General features: G+C 48.9%; 1 protein-coding gene across 3 annotated transcripts in view; it reads left to right on the top strand.

Moving 5' to 3' along the window:
* The first annotated feature begins 574 nt into the window (after positions 1 to 574).
* Positions 575 to 22,486, top strand: part of LOC141797595 (glycerophosphodiester phosphodiesterase domain-containing protein 5-like) — a 30,166-nt gene continuing 8,254 nt past the window's right edge. Inside the window, exons 1-13 of one of the 3 annotated variants that reach the window (XR_012599094.1) lie at positions 575 to 798; positions 15,779 to 16,007; positions 16,673 to 16,778; positions 16,973 to 17,076; positions 17,165 to 17,258; positions 18,046 to 18,105; positions 18,219 to 18,317; positions 18,407 to 18,512; positions 19,908 to 20,053; positions 20,153 to 20,235; positions 21,434 to 21,584; positions 21,707 to 21,925; positions 22,081 to 22,238. Coding sequence is in view for 2 of the 3 variants with exons in the window: in XM_074679122.1 (XP_074535223.1) it covers positions 15,946 to 16,007; positions 16,673 to 16,778; positions 16,973 to 17,076; positions 17,165 to 17,258; positions 18,046 to 18,105; positions 18,219 to 18,317; positions 18,407 to 18,512; positions 19,908 to 20,053; positions 20,153 to 20,235; positions 21,434 to 21,584; positions 21,707 to 21,925; positions 22,081 to 22,238 (1,388 nt within the window). In the remaining variant the exon portion in view is untranslated. The remainder of the gene's footprint in view (positions 799 to 15,778; positions 16,008 to 16,672; positions 16,779 to 16,972; positions 17,077 to 17,164; positions 17,259 to 18,045; positions 18,106 to 18,218; positions 18,318 to 18,406; positions 18,513 to 19,907; positions 20,054 to 20,152; positions 20,236 to 21,433; positions 21,585 to 21,706; positions 21,926 to 22,080; positions 22,239 to 22,486) is intronic. The other 2 variants (XM_074679123.1, XM_074679122.1) reach the window with 2 other exon arrangements.

Below are 22,486 nucleotides of genomic sequence, written 5' to 3'. Positions count from 1 at the left end.
ACACATATGGAAAGCTCTGAATCACAGGAAGACATGGCATGAAGCGTGAAGACAAGACAAAAAGGCTCAGAGTGAATTAATAAAAGTGTAAGACAAGACACAGGTGAGACTCGTTAAGGGCCAATCAGGACAGGACACATCAATAAACCAACCAAGTTTTTTCTCTTCTAGTCTTTGTTGTTGTTGTTGTTATGTTGGGGCCAAATCACACGCTAAAGTACCACCTTGGGAACTAAAGTATCACTTTGTGTGTAACAGAAACCGGCGCTCTTCAAAGCCACCCCCTTATTTTTTTTTTGCCCCTGCCCTGTAAAAGTCTGAGCACGCCACTGCGATGCTGGTTGTTGTGCTTTTAGGATCCTGAAAAACAAAAGAAAGGACAGAAAGACGCTAACATGTTCCAGTGTGTTGATATAAAACAGAGAAACAGTCTCTGCGAGCCTCCGACACGCTGCTCCTTCCTCCTCAGGATGAACTGATCTAATGTCGAAGGATCTGGAGAAATGGGAGTGCACCGACGTGACGTAAGCAACAGGTTGCTTGGAGCCCCTCGCGGATGCCTCGTGCCTGCAGTTCTCATCCTCTCCTCGGCAGACTGCAGCGCGTGCAGCTCCTGTAGTCCGCCTCGTATCCTCTCACAGGCAGCAGCTCAGAGGCTGCGCTCTCTGCTTCACGAGACGACTGCGGCAGGCGGCGCGTGCCTCGGAACGCAGTTTGAAAAATTAACGGTCGAACCGAGAGAGGAGCGGCGGGAACGACCGGAGGAGCAGACGGAGCGACCGGAGGAGCAGCGTCGGGGTGAGTACAGGTGGATTATTCCTTCATCAGCTCCAGAGAAAAGCCTCTTCAACAACATTTCCTCGGTGCTGTGTGAGGAGGAGGCTGTGTGAGGAGGAGGCTGTGTGAGGAGGAGGCTGTGTCAGGAGGAGGCTGTGTCAGGAGGAGGCTGTGTCAGGAGGAGGCTGTGTGAGGAGGAGGCTGTGTCAGGAGGAGGCTGTGTCAGGAGGAGGCTGTGTCAGGAGGAGAACAGCCTAATGACTGGTCAGTCAGTCAGTGTGACGCCGCTGTGGTGCTGGTTAAAATAGTTAGCTTTAAGATAGAGCTGGACAAACTGATAAACACGGTTTTGTTGGTAAATTGGGCGATTAATGTTCTTTATTTTAATGTTTCTGCTCTAACATCTGTTTCCCTTAAAGATGTCTGTAAACACACGTCCTATCTAACAGAAACATGTTATAATAATGTCTGAATTCAGTGAGTTTTAAGTTTTAGTATGAAAAAATATGTGAAATCCCATTAGTTTAACTTTGACTTTTCATGTTTACATCAAAATATGTGAAGATTTTAGTTTAAATCATTTTTATCATCTCATCACAATCACAGGGTTCCTGTGGATCCTTGAAAAGTCTTAAAAGGCATTGAATTCATTATTCTAAAAAAAAGTCTTAGATCTAAATTTCAAAAGTCTTAAAAATTTGAACACATTGGTAAGATTTATGTTAGTTTGAAGTTAAAAAAAAACATTTTTATTTATCTATTTTTCTAAATAATTTCCTGATTTACTCTCATGGCAGCATCGCGTAATCACAATAGCGGAACTAACAAAACGGTGATGTGGTTGCACCAGGAACTTTTAAAGCAGACACATGTCTTGGTTCTACCTCAGGTGCCTGGAGAGAGAAAAAAATGAGGAAAAATTGGCAAAATAATCCAAAAGTGGCTTAGGGAAACTGATTATGGCAGCAAAATTAAGAATTAAATTTGAAATTAAATTTCAAAAACTGTAAAAAATCCAAAAATGTTTGTGACAGTGGCCAAAAGAGATGAATGAGGGCAAAATAGGCAAAAAGTTGTAAAAATGGGGTTAAAAAAGGTAAAAAGTGATGTTTTATGTAAAATAAACATTGGGTCAAAATGGCCTCCAACCCAGGTAATTCATCTGCTGTTTTTGTTTGTAAGTTTTGTTTGTAAGTTTTGTTTGTTTCAATTGTGGTTTGTTGTTGACTTGTTTTTAAATTTGATTTCCAACGTCATTAAAAAAGTCTTAAAAAGTCTAAAATTGAACTTGACTTGAGCTGTAGGAACCCTGCCATCACTGGACATAAAGGCTGATTCTGTTATTGTGTCAGCAGTTTGTTATGCCAAAGGCCAGGGGAAATATTAATATGACACAATCCTCTGTCAAAAACCAACTACTAACTGTAACTAACTGTTGATGTGCTGATTTTAAGAGTTAAGTTTCTGTGAACATAGTTTTTTTTCGTTTGACTTATTGTGACCCTTTTCTTGTCTCCTCCTGGTGGCGCTGATGATAACAAACTGCTCTTTTAAGGGCATCCTGTTTGTAATTATTCATGATGTTTAAGCTTCATAAGTATCTTGCACTCTGTCAGTTTCAGCAGAATAACATATTATTATTGTTGTTGTTGTTGTTGTTGTTGTTGTTGTTGTTATTGTGAGCGCTGTGTCAGATCTCCCCCCTACTGAACCGTCTCTGGACCATCTCAGTGCTGCCGTCTTGTTTAGCAGCTCGTTCATGTCACAGCGTCACTTACTCAGAGTGGAGATCTCCAACGTTTCCTCAGCTCATGTTGATGTCGTGTCGTTGTCTTGTCTGATGACTTTTCTTGCAGCTCTCTGGCTTAACAACAACTGAATCCTGTTTCTGTCGGGCTGCATTATTGCTTCCCTTTGGGTCCATACAAATCAATTCCCTTCACACAGACAGACTGTCTGTCCAGATTACAGCCAGTCAGTGAGCGTTGTCAGGAGTCCAGGTCACGTTGCTGAACATCAGATTTCTGCTTTCATCTCTCAGCCAAGGTGACGCAGCCACAGCTGTTTGAGGGAGGATGGATGTGAGGATGGTGTGAGGATGGATATGAGGATGGTGTGAGGATGGATGTGAGGGAGGATGTGAGGATGGATGTGAGGATGGTGTGAGGATGGATGTGAGGATGGATGTGAGGATGGATGTGAGGATGGATGTGAGGATGGATGTGAGGGAGGATGTGAGGATGGATGTGAGGATGGATGTGAGGTTGGTGTGAGGATGGATGTGAGGATGGATGTGAGGTTGGTGTGAGGATGGATGTGAGGTTGGTGTGATGAGACGTTTGCTTGGCTTTTATCATCGTCTTCAGAGATGAGCTGAAGCTGGACAGAAATCTCTGAAGGTCAGATTTTGACCTTAGGGCAGATGCTGATGGAGGACCTGGTCCAGGACCTGGTCATGTGTTTGGTAGTTTGTTGATCCTCGGCCTGAGCTGGTTTTTGACTGAGGCCATGTCCACACATAGCCAGAGATATCTGGGAAACCACATATATCTTTACACGTTTAAGCCTGTTATCCACATGAAACCACAGTTTACATCACAGAAGATGATGTTTTCTGAAAACTCTGTCCAAAGTGAAGATTTCAGAGAACTCTGGTGTCGTGGTTTTGTTTTGAGGATGCTGGTCTATGTGTGTCAAGGTCTGAAACATCAGCATACGCTGGTCCCACAGGTGGTGGTAGCTGGTCAGAAAGCTGCTCTTTGAATCACTGAGGCTCAGGTGTGGTCACACTTTGACTAAAAACCATCTGTCTGTGATAATCTCAGTGATGTGTACTTGCAGTCCTTGCCTTCACCTGTTGGTGGCGTACTGCTCAGTGTGACGGTCGGCTGCTGTGACACATGTTTGATGTTTCGGTGTTGATTGAGCTTCTTGATGAGACTGAGAGCTTCACACAGTGAGGTGCGTCAGGTGTAAATGTCACTGGAGCATATGATTGGCTCACAGCCACAGGAAGTAGTGACCGAGACGTGGCCGTCATCAGAGCTGAACATCACCTACAGACATCAGCAGATCAGCCGCTTATTGAAACTAATTAGCTCCTAACGTCTTATGTAACGTATTTATTTTGCAATAGGATAATTTGGATATTAAAGAAAAGATCTCTGTATGTTTGAAGTGATATTTTAGGCTCGTATGTCTTTCCTCAGAGAGCCAGTGAACAGAGCAGGAAACTGGACCAGACCGTAGAAAGTGACAGGAAGTGGGCCGCAGGTCGGGGGCGGGCCTTGGCCGCCTGCTTCCTGAGGACTTAAGCTTCTTCAAATGGGACGTGCTACTTAACCACTGAGCTGAACTGGTGCCGAGGACGCCTAAAGATATTTACAGTTTGATTTCAGGATTGTTGTAAAGGAGGAAATGGGTTCACAGGTTTTCCAACTTGTTGCTCCTGAATGAAAAATACGTTTCTTTTTACAGGTCAGTCAGTGACAGTTGGTTTGAGGAAACTAATGGTTGGACTGAGCTCCAGCTGACTCTGTTAAAACAGTGTGAAAAAATGTGCCGTCACCCAGGCCTCCACCCAGATTCCCAGAGTTCGCCCTAAATGTGAATTTGTTGTGAGCAGTTCTTTGAGATAAACAGGCTGAGCTTCAGATCTGGGTCTGAGTCTCAGTAACACTGTCGTAGTGTCATGCTTCAGCCGCCCGTCTGTCTCTAAAGCTCCTTAATCACACTGGGCTCATTGGCATCTCCTCTCTTAATTTGATTAGTCCACCTTTGGGTGCTCCTTGTGTCACCAAAGCTCCAGGATGGATGTAGTGTGTGGTAATAACATTTTAAAGCTCCCATCTCCTGCTCCTTTCCTGCAGTTTAATCTGGATCATTGATGTCTTCATGAAATGGTAGTAACATGTTTTGGTCCAAAAAGCCAATAAATCAAGCACAGCAGCATTGTTTCCAGGCTCTCATAGCCCCTCTGTTCAGAACGCTCTGATTTAGTGGGCGTGGCCTTCATATGTAAATGAGCCACCGCTGATACCGCCCCGCTCTTCCACGTCACTGAGAGCGGCGCCACGAGCTCCGAGTGCACAATGTTTAGAAAACAGAGAAGCTCGTTTACCGTAACATTACAGGCTAAAACAACAGGCTAACTGCAGCTAAAGTTAGCATCCTGAAGCTAACACAGAGACAGGGGGGACACTGAGGAAAAGCTCTTCCATCTGCTCCACAGCACACAGCATTTAAAATACTCACATTTCCAGGGTCCCAGGTTTGTTGGAGGATGGTTGGTAATGCGCCTGGATTCAGGACCAGTCTATTGGCTAGCCCTCTGTTGGACTGTCCAAAGTTGGAAAAGCAGTCGGCCGTGAAGTGACTAGCACACACATGCTCAGTTTTACTGAGTGTAGCTGGAACATTTCCTGATAAATGAACTCTAGACACTTAGTCTGTCTTCTTCTGAGATGGGAAGCTTGAGCATGGAGCTATGTGGCTGTTTACAGCCAAAAACAGAGCAGTGATGGCTCTCAACTTTGGCATTCTTCAGCAGCGGGGAGGGGGTTTGGGGGTATCTGCTCTGGTGGACCAATCAGGTCAGACTTGCTCCTGATTGGTCGAAAAAGGGAATCGCTGACATTGGCAAATCCCCAAAATCCAAACAGCTGGTTTTAGGTCAGGATTTTACATTAACAAGCTCTACTAAGAACAGGTTTGGTCATTAAATATCACATTTTGTGGGCTGGGAGGAAAGACAAAGACCCACACATTTCACTAAAAGACGTAGAGATGAACTTCCTGCCTCCAGTTAAAGCTGTGTACCTGAGGACAGCGACCTGTGGAAACGTTGCTTTTGGTCTTGGTGACAGCTCGTTAAGGTGGTCAGCCTGTTCCTGTGTGGACACAGGAAGTCATCAAACAGATGAAGAGGAGGGTGAGGCTCTGGCGTCTGTGTCCCTCTCCTGCAGCTGGAGTTGATTGATTGACCTCGAAGCGTCACAAACTTCAGCCACTTCAGCCGTCGCCCACCGACAGGTCAAACTTTGACCCTGGTCTTCGTGTTTCTGAAGGGACTCTGGTTTTTCCCAGAGACAGGAACAGTGGACTGTCACAGTCTGTGTACAGAGGAGGAGGAGTTAAGATGAAGAGCAGTCATCTCCTCGTGTGTGTGCATCGTTTTAAAGAAGATTTCTGAGTCTGATGTGAATTTTCTGCACGCGTTGATTAAACTGGTTTTATTACAGTGACAGAAACCCCCACAGGCTGAGGGAGATCCCAGAGTGGCAGGAAAAGAGATGAAATCCTCCTGAGGTTTGGCTCATTCCCCTCACTGATGATGATGATGATGATGATGATGATGATGATGATGATGATGATAACCACTCATACAGAGCTGTTAAATAATGAATCAATAAACTGTTGGTCTCATCATTGATCACCTCCATCACCGCTGACTCACTCTCCTCCTCCACCTGTGTCTGAGCGCTCTGCGTCGTGCTCACAGCGTGGGGACGGGTGCCAGGAGAGGACAAGCTGTTCGTTAGTGAGAAACGAGCTGGACTGTGAAAACAGGAAGTGGTCTGTGAGTCTGTTTGGGTTTTTAGTCGCTGCTCAAAGAGTGGAGCTCACAGAGTCGCCAAATTTACCATCACAGGTCGTTTAACAGCTGGTCTGATGTTTGGGCGAAGCAAATACTGCTGCTGCTGAAACCAGTGAGCAAGGCACTTCCTGTTCATTTCACCTGAAACAGAAAAACTTGATGTTGGTGTTTCCTGATGGTTACCTGACAGTTATCTCATGGTTACCTTGATGGTCTGACAGGATGAGAGCAGAGTTCACTCTGTGACGATGGTTTGGGTGATGGACGATGAAGGCAGACAGACGGCGACCACGGTTTGAATCCCGTCATTTACAAACCTGCTGTAAACTGAGTCAGCCCGTGTTGGTGTGTGTTGGTGTGTGTAGGCGTGTGTTGGTGTGTGTTTGTGTGTGTGTTGGTGTGTGTTGGCGTGTGTTGGCGTGGTGCTGAGAACGGTGACGGACAGCTGAGAGCTGATTGGCTCAGACACAGAGGCTGTATTGTTTGGTGCGTCCTGTCTCCTCTGCTCTCTGTCTCTGTGCGTCTGTCGCTGCACATTTACAGGCCTGTTTTTATCTGCACCATGTGCTTCACTGCATCATCTTTTAAAGGACACACACACACACACACACACACACACACTGACACACACAGTATGTGCAGCCTGCAGCGCTGTGTATTCAGCATCCAGCTCTGTGACTGAGTCCCTCTCCTGGTGCTGCTCAGTCGGTCTGGGACCAATCACAATCTGCTGCAGGGTCTGCTGCAGGGTCTGCTGCAGGGTCTGCTGCAGGGTCTGCTGCAGGGTCTTGCTGCGGGGTCTGCTGCAGGGTCTGCTGCAGGGTCTGCTGCAGGGTCTGCTGCAGGGTCTGCTGCAGGGTCTTGCTGCGGGGTCTGCTGCAGGGTCTGCTGCAGGGTCTGCTGCAGGGTCTGCTGCAGGGTCTGCTGCAGGGTCTTGCTGCGGGGTCTGCTGCAGGGTCTGCTGCAGGGTCTGCTGCAGGGTCTGCTGCAGGGTCTGCTGCACTGCTGCGCTCTTCACTTCAGCAGCAGCTCGTGTGGTTTGACAGACAGAGGTGAAGCAGACGAGCTCCTCAGTCGATGTTTCCCTCTGCTGTGTTTCTACGTCACAGTCGTCCTGAGCAGCGAGCTGCTTCTGGCTCCAACGTCTCGTGCTCTTATTATTCTGTTTTCCCACTGGGATCTTTAAAGTTTAATCTTATCCTGAGCATAATCACATCCTGCAGCCCTGCAGCGCCACATGAGCAGCAGGATTAAGTGCCTGGTTTACAGGACACTCCACAAACTCTCTGGAGTTTAAGCCACGCCCCTGCTGGTCAGGCTGCTGATGTCACTGCTTTTTAAAAACAGGATATCCAAAGAAACGCTTCTTAAAGTGCAGCCAGCTGGAGACAGTGGTGTGGTCTGGATGTTTTTCCTCAGCCTGACGCCGTGTTAGCGTTGTTTGTTGGATTAGTTGTAGTGTTGGCTCTAATCTGAGTCGTCAGGTGGCTGCAGCGTGAGCAGGTAAACACGTCATCGTCCTGTCACCGTGTGAAGAGACAAACAGACAAACACGAGGACTCGTTTCCTCACCACGCTGCAGACGTTAGCGTTGTTGTTGTTTGTGTCTGTAATTTATTCCTCTGATGCAAATGAAACCAAACTCAGATGACCCTTTTCATTACACACACACACACACACACACACACACACACACACACACTCTGTTCGGCTCAGTTTGTGTTTGTACAGCTGGAAACAGTCTCTGTAAACCTGAAGAAGAGTCAGAGGAGTTCAGATCATCATCGTTTCAGACTCCATGGTGGAGATTTGGGTGGAGATTTGGGTGGAGATTTGGGTGGAGATTTGGGTGGAGAGTTGTGTTGGTTGGTGTTCTGTGTCTGACTCCTAAAAACTGTCTGTTACCGTCTTTAAAACCAAACTTTCTGTGATTTATTTCCATGTTTTTATCTCTGACTGCAGCCTCAGCTGTTGAGAAGAGAAACCTGAGACTCTCGTCCTCTCGTTGTTTATTTTCCTCATAAAAACATAAAAACCTGTGACTGCAGGCTGTGGGCCTGATTTCAAGCTTTGCTCAGAAATAATGGAGCCTAACTTATCTGACGGTCATCCACAGTCATTTATTGCCTCCTCTGTGAGGAACGTCTGTGAGAGTTATTGCTTTTCAATAACACCAGCTCTGAATGAACTCCATGACTGAGCTGATCACTGCCTGTGTGTGTGACATGAGCAGATGATCCAGTGTTTCTGCTTTAATTACAGTTTGCACATGTAATGAAGGAGCCCTGGGTTAGGAGTTTAAGTCCTGGGTGAGTTACTTTCTGATGCTTCCTCTGATTTCATGCCTGGTGAAGGTGAGGTGAAGTGTTTGGTCTTTAGTGTCGGCACGCTTTCTTCAGTCACTGTTTCTGTTGGGTTAATACGATCTAACCTTACAGAGCAGACGGACCTGCCTGATCCAGTTTCTGAACTCCTGCAGGTCCATCTTTCCAGGCTCCACTGACTAATGATTTCACTTGGCTGAATTCTGACCGGCCAATCAGGGAAGAGAGGCGGGAGCTGTGGGTCCGTGGTGAGTGTGTCAATCAGAACGGTCGTCCAATCACCAGCTGCAGATTTTTTTAAAGTCCCGCCTCTGTAAACAAATCTGAAGAGCTGCTACCCAGATGGACCAGTGAAATATTTCCGTGGCGGATATATGAAACTGTTCGTCTGGCGTGTCAGGTTAAATAAAATCGGCAACAGGAAAAAAAACAAATAAATTTCACAGAATGCCAATAAAAATCACTGATCACAAAATAAATTCCACTGATCAAAAAATAAATTTTACAAAACCAGTAAGGGTTGGACCAGGGCTGTCCAGTGAGACCATGATGCTTGTCTCTGATTGGTCAAACCCATAGTGTGGTTATTGTGATGGATAAACCTGCGACGTGCCCACAAGAGGGTCCGATGTGGATTCAGGAGACCAGGCTCCTGGCTGAGCGTGAGCCACGTTGTTCGGTCCAAACAGTAGTCCAGGTCCCAGCAGCTCGGCTGATATCGTCCTCCTGATAACATTCAACCAGGAACGTCCGCCCCTTCTCTGTAGCCCAAGGCTCTTTAACTCAAGGGTTCATAGTGATGTGTGTATATCGTGGTAAATAGAAAGCATTTCTTTAATCACACTGTATGAATGTCCCTCACTAAAGTACTGCCCTATCAAATGAAGCTCCTCCTCCATCCTGATAGACACCTGAAACTCTGCGCTGGCTCTGCTACAGCTGGTATCCACTGTCAACAGGAAATGATAGACGACTGATGTGACGACATGCTTTGATTATCCAATCAGAGACAGGTAGCATGGTCCCACCCTTTCTGCTTTCATGACATTTATTTTGTGATCAGTGAAATTTATTTGAAGATGGGTGAAATTTATTTTGTGATCAGTTACTTTAATTTGTGATGGGTGATCTGATGATGAAATGTATTGGTGCTTCTGAAATTTATTTTGCCCTTCAGGGCCACCGTAAAGAACTGATCCAAAGTGAAACGTGTCTGGATTTGATGAGCTGGATTTTGGCTCTGCTCCTCACTTCCTGTGGGTAACTCTGATTAAGCCCTAACGTCAAAGTTTGAAGAGAAGAATCTTCACTGCAGAAAGTTTGGCAAAGCTTCATTTGAAACAGAAAGAGCAAAAAACATGAAACATGTTAAAAACCCGTCCAACCTGACATTTCCTCCAGCACGGTGTGACCTCTGGGGGGCGCTGACGGCAGCAGGAAGAGACACTCAGGCTGAGCTCACGTTTAAATGATGAGGAAACAGAGTTATCTACAGAGAACCTGGAGGTGAATTTGGTCTGATGTGAGTTCAGCCTTCACCTCTGGTTGGTTTTAAAGACGTCACAGTTTTAAGATCTCCTGGTCTGGATTTTCCTCAGGGCCTGTGGATGCTGACAGAGAGCCGTGTGTGTGAACAGGAGCCGTGTGTGTGTGTGAACAGGAGCCGCGTGTGTGTGTGAACAGGAGCCGTGTGTGTGTGTGTGAACAGGAGCCGTCTGTGTGTGTGTGAACAGGAGCCGTGTGTGTGTGTGAACAGGAGCCGTGTTTCTGCCCGCTCAGACCTGTCAGGTCATGGTTTGAGTCTCGACAGGGACACGAGTCTCTGCTCCTGTCAGGTGTGATGGAGCCGAGTCGGCGAGTAAAACATGACACACTGCCGACCTGTTCCCAGCAGCTGCCTCCGCCTCCGCGTCACGCAGAGACGAGGATGGAGGACAGATCAGCTGAGCCCTGAGACGGATGGTGGCCCATAAAGACCTGCAGGTTACCCCTCAGCCCAGCCCGGTCTGGTGTTTGACAGGAAGCTGAAGGTCGTGGCGTTCCTGTCTCCGTCATGTGTTGGTGATGAGCGTGTCAGTTCAGGCTGTTGCTGCTGTTGCTGCGTTTGCTGCGTTTGCTGCGTTTGCTGCGTTTGCTGCGTTTGCTGCGTTTGCTGCGTGGGAGACCGACTCAGAAAGTCTCTGAAGTTAAAATACGAGCTGGCACTTTGATCAGCGTCTGAGAAAGACCTCCAGGATCCAGTCCAGGGTTACATAAGGAGAGGTGAGTCAGCCGTTATGAAAGGCTGATGGATCCTCTCAGATCATGTGTGAACACCGCGTGCTCCGATAACTCCTCAGGTGGTGGATCCACCTTTTCCTCTGGGGACTTGTTGGTCTGATGGACCAGAGGAGGTCCAGCTCTGGGATCAGACTCGGGGTCAAACACAGACTCTAACCTGCGTCCTGCTGCTGTGGTTCAGGGGTTACAGCTGTTTGCTGACGGCGCTGACTGCGCTGACTGCGCTGACGGCTGAGCGTGTTTCCCTGTTTTTACTTGAGTGATTTATTTCAGGATGTACAAAATCAGATGACATCAGAGACCTGCACCCTGCCTGGTCTGAGAGTCTGACCCTTTGGTGAGGGAGTCAGCTGATGAACCAGAGCAGGAACCTGTTTGAATACCAAGTCCTCAGCCTGACAGGAAGTGGAGTGCTCCCTCTGCTGGTCTCCTTCACTGCTCATCAGATCAGCTGTGAGCTTCAGGTGAAGCCAACCACCTCCTTCCTGAGGGATCCTGTCTCTGTCTCTGCAGCGCGGTGTGCAGCGCGGTGTGCAGCACGGTGTGCAGCACGGTGTGCAGCGCGGTGTGCAGCGCGGTGTGCAGCGCGGTGTGCAGCGCGGTGTGCAGCACGGTGTGCAGCACGGTGTGCAGCACGGTGTGCAGCAGGCTCATGGCCTGTGAGAGTCCCTGGTCCTGTGGAAGTCCCCGGTCCTGTGAGAGTCTCTGGTCCTGTGAGAGTCCCTCGTCCTGTGTGAGTCCCTGGTCCTGTGAGAGTCCCTGGTCCTGTGAGAGTCCCTGGTCCTGTTATGATTCGGTGGAAACGCTCTCAGCATCGTTTAGTGTCTCAGATAAACCCAGCAGGTTTCCCACAGACTGGTGCTGTACTGGGAGCTGTGGAGGTGGTGGTATGGGGGTACCCTTTGAAAAACTGAGTCCAGTACCCTGTTGACTGAAGGTGATATAACCTGTCTCCTCTGGTTCAGTCGTTCTCCAGTTTCTCTTTGAACGCTCACACGTCACTTTGGTTTGATGATCTGATTTTTCTGTTTCACTTTCTATCAGCTGATCAGCTTCTGTCCCAAAGGAACAAACTCATGTTTTTAACAGTTTTACTCGCTGTTACAACGACTCAGAAAACAATCGACTGCTCGTGACTCCTGAAACAGGGAGGTGACACAGCTCACTCCTCAATCAGCGCCTCCTCAGGTGTGACGCACTGATTGACGTCTCTCTGGTCGCCTGCTGCTGTGCACGTGTCCGACTGCTGCTGCTGACATGCCTGCTGCTCTGTGAAGGTCTGGACAGGTCTCTGCAGCTGTTGGTTTGTCTGTGGAGCTCAGAAAGTCTCTGTGCAGAGAAGCAGAGCAGGAGCTGGAGCTGGAGCTGGAGCAGGAGCAGGAGCTGGAGCTGGAGCAGGAGCTGGAGCAGGAGCTGGAGCAGGAGCAGGAGCAGGAGCAGGAGCAGGAGCTGGAGCTGGAGCAGGAGCAGGAGCAGGAGCAGGAGCAGGAGCAGGAGCTGTTTTTTTGAGTTGACAGCGTGAATCTGAAAACCAAAGTGTGAAATGCAGTTAGGTAACGGCTGGTGTAGGCTGCTGTACGTCCTGTCTGAATTGATTTTTGGAGTTTTTGGAGGAGCTGAATCATCTGTTATGTCACTCAGAGCTTCCACCCACAGCAGCAGGCAAACAGCAGCAGGCAAACAGCAGCAGGCAAACAGCTGCAGGAGCTGCTGACATTTCAGACCTGCTGCACTTCAACTCTCACACATCAAACCAGGAACAGGAGGGACAGCGTTTCACGCTCTGAGCCTCAGGCTGATCAGGGAAATGTGGACTAAACACTGTGACATGGTGTTTGTGAAGTTAACGTCTCAGTGTGTGGAGAGGATCTCAGATTAACACGTGTCATGGCGTGCTGTGGTCACACAGGAAGGAAGAGAAAAATGACCTCAGTCCACTTTGGTCCTCTCTGCAAAGAGCAGGTCTGTCTGCTCGACCAGTTTAATGTCACGCTACTAAAGACTGGACAATGGCCAACAGCCATTCAGGGGGGGGGGGGACAGATGGACGGGGCGGGGTCAGGAGAGGATGAAAGACTCTCAGATTAAGACAATTAGTCAAGACACTGAACGAGAGATGCAGGAAAACAGACACAGAAACAGAGGGATGATGGATGGATGTGGTCTCAGACTGGTGTGGGACCTTGTTAACAGGCGGTCTCAGTGGTTCAGGTCTTGGGTCTCAGTCTCTCCTGTCGTTGCTCTCTGGGCTGGTTGTTGGTGTTCTTGTTTCTGAACTCAGGTTTTTGTAACTTTCTCTCTCAGAGTAAAGAAAGTGTCTTTCCTTCTTTCCTTCAGCCTGAGGAGCTCACAGAGGTCTTCCTGCCCCCCCCCTGTCAAAGACCTGACCCACTTTGGGTCCAGACCCAGGTTGATAGAGAAGGATGCTCCCAGCAGCTGTCAGCAGAGCTCTGCCTTTAGTTCATGCTTCACCCAGTAAAACTGACGAGTTGAGGCTGTAAACCGTCACTGAACGCTGAACGCTGTTTGTCCTCTGTGTGTGACGTGTCTTAAATCAGAACGAGGAGCGTCCAGCTGAGCGTGGTCTGTCAGGTTTTTCTCTGTTCATCATTTTTCTCTTTGTGTCGTTGTCACCGTGTTACATAACTCCTCCTTCCTCACACACATCCTACACACACACTCTCCTTTCCTCCTCCTGCTCAGACACCTTCACACCCAGAGACCAGACTGCAGGGCTGAACACACACACACACACACACACACACTCACTCACTCACTCACTCACTCACTCACTCACTCACTCACTCACTCACTCACTCCTTTCTCTTGCTCTTGGTTTTTTGCCTCTTATATCACTGACTGCAGCACTTCTTCTCTTTAAACCCATTATTCTGAGTGTGTGTGTGTGTGTGTGTGTGTGTGTGTGTATGTGTGTGACCTGTAACGAGCAGCGCCCCCTGCTGGAGGATGTGTTTAGTGCTGTATCAGGTCTTGTAGGAGTCGTCTCTGTCTCCGTCTTGTCTGCTCCTCTCTCCCATCATCCTTTTCACCGCGGTAATAATAACTGATGTGATGTCACCGTTGCCATGGCAGCCGAGTGTCTCAGTCTGACTTTAGTGATGAAATCAAACAGTCACAGGCTGTCCTGGAGAGACGTCTGTTAAACCACGGCTCAGATGTTCAGAGATGATCTGAGGAGCAGGTTTTCTGTCACTCAGAGAAAAACTCAGCCAGAACGAAAAGATGACCACATGAGAAGTCCAGACCCGGTCTACCTGGGAAACCAGAACCAAACACAGGTTCAGATCAGATGTTGAGCAGTTTGTAGACCTGACATAACGAGCTGACTCCAGGATCCTTATCCGGTCCTGACCCACAGTACTTCCTGACTGTATAAAGTTGTTTCTGGACCCACATAGGACCAGATGTAGGACACTGATCTAGGTCTGGAGCAAACGAGGTCACTGCAGGAGAAGAAACGAGGAAGGGACTGAAGTGTTTTTAATCTCAGAGTGAAAGAGAAAAGTTTATTAGTGTTCAGCTCATTAACTGAATCAATCTGCAGCAAACACATCATTTAGATCATTTAGATCATTCTGATCATTTAGATCATTCAGATCATTAAGATCATTTAGATCATTTAGATCATTCTGATCATTTAGATCATTTAGATCATTTAGATCATTTAGATCATTCTGATCATTTAGATCATTTAGATCATTTAGATCATTCAGATCATTAAGATCATTTAGATCATTTAGATCATTCTGATCATTTAGATCATTCAGATCATTCAGATCATTTAGATCATTTAGATCATTCTGATCATTTAGATTATTCAGATCATTAAGATCATTTAGATCATTTAGATCATTCAGATCATTCAGATCTTTTTGCTCAGACGTAAAGAAGGAAATTTGCCAAACTTCAGGTCAGACGTTGATATTTCTTCTTCCCTCCATCGACACAGAAACAGAAACCTGAAGCAGAGAAACGTTTCATCAGATAATCTGTGAACAGGATAATCTCAGGGCTGGCTCTGGATCAGGACGTATGAACCAGGGTTGTTTGAGGTGCAGAGGGTGCGTCTGATTGGCTGGCTCGGCCTGTGGCTGATTAGCCGTTTGGCGGCTGCTGAGGCTGGTATCTGGTTTAGTGGAGCAGAGGATGTGGAGCTGTTGTATAAGTGTTTTTATGAAGCTGCTGATGCTGTGTTTCTGAGCGGTTAGAGGACGGGGAGGAAACAATCACTTTGCTGTTAGTCGTGTTGAACATTTGTGCTGTAAGTAATGCTAATGCTAATGCTAATGAGAAATCACCTGTAAACAGCTGTTCAGCAGGTAAACTCATCATTCCATGTCAAAGATGTTAAAGATGTTAAACGGTCGTTAATAAAAGCACAAACACGCGACGTGGTCAGAGGAGTCCAGTGGGAGGTTCTGGTTCAGTAACTGGACCTTTAAGTTCCTCCACAACCCGCCTGAGTGTGTCCATGTGTAACAGTCAGAGCGCTGTGTGTGTGTGTGTGTGTGTGTGTTGAATGATGAGAGCATCATTGTAGACCAGCAGGTGTGTGTACCTGTGTTTACAGCAGGAAGAAATAACTCCTGGAGCAGAGACGCTAACATCACATGTAGGTCGCTGTGTGTGTGTGTAACAGCATTAACTGGGTTAGTGTAAGTAGGACTTAACTGCTACACACACACACACACACACACACACACACACACACACTCACACAGAGTCCAGTTTTTCTATAAATACATTGTTGATTGATTAAACTTTTTTCCTCCACCAACAGGTGAAGGTGATCTGGAGGTCTCCGTCCTCTCCATCCTCTCCGTCCTCTCCGTCCTCGTCCACCCTCCCCCTCAGCTCTCCCCCTCCTCGCCCTCAGCTGTCCGTCCTCCCAAACACTCGTCCCTCCCTCGGTCTGGGTCTCTGTGATGCCGGGCTGTGGCTGAGTGGATGCCCGTGTCCAGACTGAAGCTGGGGAAGCTAAAGGTGGTGCGGCGGCAGCTGCTGCAAAGGTAAACACTGAACCATCATCAGCAACAATCAGCGCGGCTGATGATCAGACATGAAACTTCTCTCAAAGCTCAGAAAGAAGAGTTCAGCCTGTCAGACACGCTGCTAGGTGACGTTTGGAGATCCTCTCTGTGCTTTCATACATTACAGCTAATTTACTGTAATTTTCCAGAGAAGAGGCAAAAACAGACAAAACCAGGAGAGCAGGGTCTTTTTCCAAACATCTCTCATTTTTCCCTGATGATACAAACTTTGCTGTAACTCTTCTCATGGAGCGATGCTGCTGGCATCAGACGGCGTCGTACAGCATGCTGTCTGTTACTGATGGTGCTTTGTCTGCAGACGGCTCAGCCCGTCATCTGAAGTGTTTTCCTGTCATCCATCCTCTAAGCTGCAGGGATGTCCTCTGTGGTCTGTTATAAACTCAGAGGACAGGTGAGGTTACCTGTCAGGGATCTGAACCAAGCGTCAAACATTAAAGTTTCCTCTGAGCGCTCCGTCTGCTCGTGTCTTCATCAGTCTCTGCTCTCAGTTAGGAAGACTTCTGCAGAATCACTTGGTGTTAAACTTTCTCTGTAGTTTCCAGAAACTTCTCCTGGTTTTTGTGTTTCCTGGTTTTTGTGTTTGTAGTAAAGTTGTTGGTTCGATTCCTCTCACCTTGTTCCAGGTATGAACACCAGCCGTTCGTCTCCTGCCTGGCCGGCCTCTACGGCTGCCAGTGGAGGCGGTACCAGAGGGCCCGGGCCCAGCCGGGGGAGTGCTGCTGCAGCAGGGTGAGGCCACACACACACACACACACACACACACACACTGTGGAGCGTGGTTAAAGTCGTCTCCACACGCTCTGACCCCTGTGAGGCTGACGGGTCCAGAGGTTTTGCTGTGACCCGTCTCTAACATGTGTGTGTGTGTTCAGGGATCTGTTGATGCTCAGTCTGACGCAGCCTCTCTGTGGTCTCTGCTCCAGGTGGAGTGTGGCAGCTTCGGCCTCCTCATCCTCACCTTCTTCCTGAGTTTTCTGTTCCTGTATTTCTGGAGCGAGGCTCAGAATGACTACAACGACTTCGACTGGTGGGTCACGCTGAGCGCAGACTTCCTGAAGATAAATTTAACCGTGTAAACCTTTCTCCAGCATCACGAGCTGTTTCTGCTCTTTCAGGTTCAACTTTGGGACTCTGGGGTTCTGGTTTCCCTGGTCTCTGGTCCTGCTGGTCGTGGCTGCGGCCCTCTTCACCTACATCGCCCTGCTCCTGGTAGGCTCAGTGTTAGAGTCTGATGACAGGGGTCAGGGTCAGACTGGTTTACAGGGCGGGTCTCTGGGTGAGGACCTGGACCTCTCTGCGTCTGTTTGTGTTGTTCAGCAGAGATTAGCGTCAGGAGAACGTGGTAATCTGTGATCCTGGCTCCAGTCAGACGCTTTCTAACCTTTTTCTCTAAACGCAGAGAAAAACAAAGTTTGTTACTCAGTCTGAGCTCAGAGTCCGTCCAGCGCTCTGAGCGACGTCCAGCAGGCAGTCAGTCAGTCAGTCAGTCAGTCAGTCAGTCAGTCAGTCAGTCAGTCAGGCAGTCAGACAGTCTGTCAGTCAGTCAGTCAGTCAGTCAGTCAGTCTGTCAGTCAGACAGTCAGTCAGACAGTCAGTCAGTCAGTCAGTCAGTCAGTCAGTCAGTCAGTCAGTCTGTCAGTCAGTCAGTCAGTCAGTCAGTCAGTCAGTCCACCAGGTGGCAGAGATGATGTAAGAGCGATTATGTAAGAAAATGAACAGACTCACAGAGAGCAGAGTGAGAAATCATCAGCATCAGCCAAACATGGGCAGGAAGCGTCTGTGCTTTCAGAGAGACACCGTCAGGTCAGAGACACCATCAGGTCAGAGACACCATCAGGTCAGAGACACCATCAGGTCAGAGAGACACCATCAGGTCAGAGACACCATCAGGTCAGAGACACCATCAGGTCAGAGACACCATCAGGTCAGAGACACCATCAGGTCAGAGACACCATCAGGTCAGAGACACGAATTCACCAAACGCTGTTTTATTCAGGTGCTGGCCGTGTGTCTGCTCACCGAGGGCCAGAGGCTGTACCTGCACTGGAGCCACAAGGTGGGTCACACACACACACACACACACACACACACACACACACACACACATCAGGTCTGTGTTGGTGTGTAACGAGTGTCACAGTCTCCTCCTCTCCTCCCATGCGTCTGTAGACCGGTATCGTGGTGACGCTGGCGTTCTCGGTCATCGCCACCGCCGTCCTGTCCGACCTGTGGAGCAAAGAGTGGAAGACGCTGCTGCTGTCCCTGCAGGTGGGTGGAGCCTGCACAGCCAATCACAGCACAGTTCAATCCTCGAGTTAAACATGGAGGAATAACGTCTGTCTGTCTGTGACTCTCAGGTAACCGCTCCGTTCCTGCACGTGGCCGCCGTCTCCCTCATGGCCGTCCTCTCCTGGCCAATCGCCTTCCACTTCTTCCGCATGAACAGGAAAGGTAAGAAGGCTGGTGAGTGATCCTCCGCTGACTCTCCCTCAATGTGCCTTTGGTTTACCATGTATCCAAACACTTAACCAGCTCATGGTTAACCAGCTCATGGTTAATCAGCTCATGGTTAACCAGCTCATGTTAGACCAGCTCATGGTTAACCAGCTCATGGTTAACCAGCTCATGGTTAACCAGCTCATGTTTAACCAGCTCATGGTTAACCAGCTCATGGTTAACCAGCTCATGGTTAACCAGCTCATGTTTAACCAGCTCATGGTTAACCAGCTCATGGTTAACCAGCTCATGGTTAATCAGCTCATGGTTAACCAGCTCATGGTTAACCAGCTCATGGTTAACCAGCTCATGAAGCTTTCCGTCTGTTTTCAGTCTCTTTATTGTTAGTTTTTCTCGTGGGTCTCTGGGTCGTTCAGTCGTCCTTCATTCACGCTGTGCACCTCCTGCTGGCGCCTCCTGCTGGCGCCTCCTTCTCCTCCCTCCTCTTAGTGTCACTGTGTCCGTCTGCCTTTGTAACTGTTCTCCTCAGCGCTGAAAGCTTTGACCTCTTTGTCTCCCTTCGTCTCCATTCGTCTCTCTCTGGTCTCCATGGGTACTGTCCCCTGTTGCCATGGTGACTCAGTGGTAGCGTGATGCTGAGTCATGCTGAGGGAGAGAGTGACTTGGCAGATCTCAGGGTGTAAAAAAAACTCTCCTTCTCCAGATTGAGTTAACTTTCCTGTGAGAGCCCGGCTGGTAACGGCTGTCAGACGCCTCCTCTGGTTGGAGGGATCAAAGAGGAGGGCGATGATGATGATGATAATGATGATGATGATGATGATGATGATGAAGCTCACAGTAACAGAGCACCTGATGTTTCCAGCTCAGCAGAGTTTGATCTTTCTGTAAAACCTCTGTTAAAACTCAACGTTCAAAACCGTTTATCGTACACATTTATCAGGGTTAACCAGGTGTTCCCAGGTTTATCAGGGTTAACCAGGTGTTCCCAGGTTTATCAGGGTTAACCAGGTGTTCCCAGGTTTATCAGGGTTGATTGGGTTGGTCTCCTCTCTTAACAAACCCAGCTCTGTCTGCTGTTAGTCAAACCAGTTTCAGTCTGATCCTTTTTAAAGAACCTGGTTATTTCTCTGTTATCAGTTTGATGTAAGATGTGAGTTAAAGATTTTAATCTCCTGTTTTCTCTCATATCTCTGTCTTTGTCTGTCTTCGTCTGTCTTCGTCTGTCTCCGTCTGTCTTTGTCTGTCTCCGTCTGTCTTTGTCTGTCTCCGTCTGTCTCCGTCTGTCTTCGTCTGTCTCCGTCTGTCTCCGTCTGTCTTCGTCTGTCTCCGTCTGTCTTTGTCTGTCTTTGTCTGTCTTTGTCTGTCTTCGTCTGTCTCCGTCTGTCTTGGTCTGCTCCACAGTGCGTCAGGTGGTGGTCCTGGGTCTCTTCCTGTCCGTGCTCTTCTCTCTGTACCTGGTCCCTCTGGGGATGTACTCTCCCTGCATAAAGGAGGCGGGGACTCTGGGACCTGCTCCCAGACTGATCGGACACCGGGGAGCTCCCATGGTGAGACTGACCGTTGTTAAAGAGGAAATGATTGTTTGTAGCAGTGAAAACTCACCCTGTGCTCAGTGGAAATGACGGGCTGGTTTCCCTCGTCTGCAGCTGGCTCCAGAAAACACCGTCATGTCCTTTGAGAAGGCTCTGGAAGCTGGAGGAGAGGGTCTGGAGACGGACGTCACCATCAGGTATGAACCGCTCCGTTTTTAACCTTCAGGCGTCTTTGACCACATCCTGCACTACATCCAACACATCACCTTTACCTGTCAGCAACAGAAACACAGAGCTGCTCCACAGGAGTTCATCAACCCACAGAGACAGAGTCAGCTCAGCGTGTTCAGACTGATACTTTAACCACAGCAAACAGAGCAACAACAAACAACAACAACACAGACAACAACACAGACAACAACACAGACAACAACAGAAACAACAACAAACAACAACAACAGAGACAACAACAGAGACAACAACACAGACAACAACAAACAACAACAACAGAGACAACAACGACAACACAGACAGCAACAGAGACAACAACACAGACAACAACAACAATACTTTGTTTCCACCTTTACTATGTCTAATACTTAATTAAGATCCATGTTTTGAATCCAGGACTTCAGAAGTCTGGGTCTGAATCTGGTGTGACCTGGGACGGCCTGAGGTCACCTGTTGGTCAGGGACGTCTGATCTGAGCTGATGATTAAATGACTCGTTCAAAACAAACAACAGGTCCCAGCAGGTCCCAGCGGGTCCCAGCGGGTCCCAGCAGGTCCCAGCGGGTCCCAGCAGGTCCCAGCAGGTCCCAGCAGGTCCCAGCAGGTCCCAGCGGGTCCCAGCAGGTCCCAGCCGGTCCCAGCGGGTCCCAGCGGGTCCCAGCAGGTCCCAGCAGGTCCCAGCAGGTCCCAGCAGGTCCCAGCAGGTCCCAGCAGGTCCCAGCGGGTCCCAGCAGGTCTGCTAGCAGCTGAAAGGAGCAGCAGGGTTTCATCCAGCGCTGAGAGGCCGTGTCTGTGTCTTGATGCTAATTGTTCAGATCAGATGCTAGCGTGCTACCCTCAGCTCTAAGGTGATTACGGCCATGCTAATCCAGTTAGCTCGTAGCGCTCCTGTTAGCCCACGGCTGGTGAGTTAGCACACCATCATTCAGCCTGGAGACTAAGTGGATCAGCAGCTCAGCGTGACTCAGAGCTGGTCAGTTAGCGTGTCCCCCTGCAGCTGGTGGTCTGAGCTGGTCTGGGGGTGGGTCTGCTTCAGGAAGGGGGGGGGGGGGGGGGGGGGGGCAGCTGGTGTGATCTTTCTCCTCCCTGCCTCCTCCACCTCCACCAGCAGCTGAGTCCCATCATCTCTTTCCTCCATCACCTTTAACTCTCCTCCTCTCCACAGCTACGACGGCGTTCCCTTCCTGATGCACGACTCCACCCTGAGGAGGACGACTAATGTGGCAGAAGTTTTCCCAAACCGAACGGACCTGGATGCCTCCATGTTCACATGGGCGGAGCTTCAGCAGCTCAACGCTGGCGGCTGGTTCTTATCGGTGAGACTAACACAGACACTAACATGCGTCTGCGTCTCGTGTGTCAGAAAGAGACGGATTGTCCCTTTACTGTCAGAGATAAACCTGATCCTCAGACTCTAAACCACGCGCTCTGCTTCCAGAGGGATCCCTTTGGTACCGTCTCCTCTCTGTCTGACGCCGACTGCTCCCAGGTCCAGAATCAGTCCGTCCCCTCGCTGGCCCAGTTCCTGGAGGTGGCGTCCCACAGCGGCAGACTGGTGCTGTTTGACCTGCACAGGCCTCCACACGGACACCCCTACAGCCAGTCCTACATCAACACCACCCTGCAGGTGGTGCAGGCCCACATCAACTCCTCTCAGGTAAACCGACAGGAAGTACGTCACACACGTTCACCTTTAGACGGAGGAAACCCAACATGAGGTGGACCAACGTTACACTCTGTGCATTTCTATATGACTGAGATTATAACAGGATTAATGTTGGTGTGTGTGTGTGTGTGTGTGTGTGTGTGTAGGTGCTGTGGCTGCCCTCTGAGGACAGGGACCTGGTCCAGGCTCTGGATCCAGATCTGCAGCAGACCTCTGGGGAAAAGGCCTCGATCCAGGAACTGACAGACGACCACATCACCAGATTAAACCTGCACTACAGCACCATGTCCCAGCAGCAGATCAGGTACACACACACACACACACACACACACACACACACACACACACACACTCACACACACACACACACACACACACACACACACACACACACACACACCTTGGTGGCACCACCTCTCCACTCATTGATCAGTTTCAGGGAGGAAAGAGGTGGAGAGGGATGGGGTCAAAGGGCAAACAGGTGAAAAATGCATGATGGGAGTGAGGAGAGAAGGAGAGACTATAAGGAGGAGGAGGAGAGATGAAGGAGGA

Source organism: Halichoeres trimaculatus, unplaced genomic scaffold (genome assembly GCF_033239565.1).
Source record: "Halichoeres trimaculatus isolate MK-OKI-2021-1 unplaced genomic scaffold, fHalTri1.1 fHalTri1_scaffold_9, whole genome shotgun sequence".
In the NCBI taxonomy this organism is placed as follows: Eukaryota; Metazoa; Chordata; class Actinopteri; order Labriformes; family Labridae; genus Halichoeres; species Halichoeres trimaculatus.
The sequence above is the reverse complement of the archived record's forward strand: the minus strand, read 5'-3'. Positions and strand labels throughout refer to the sequence as shown.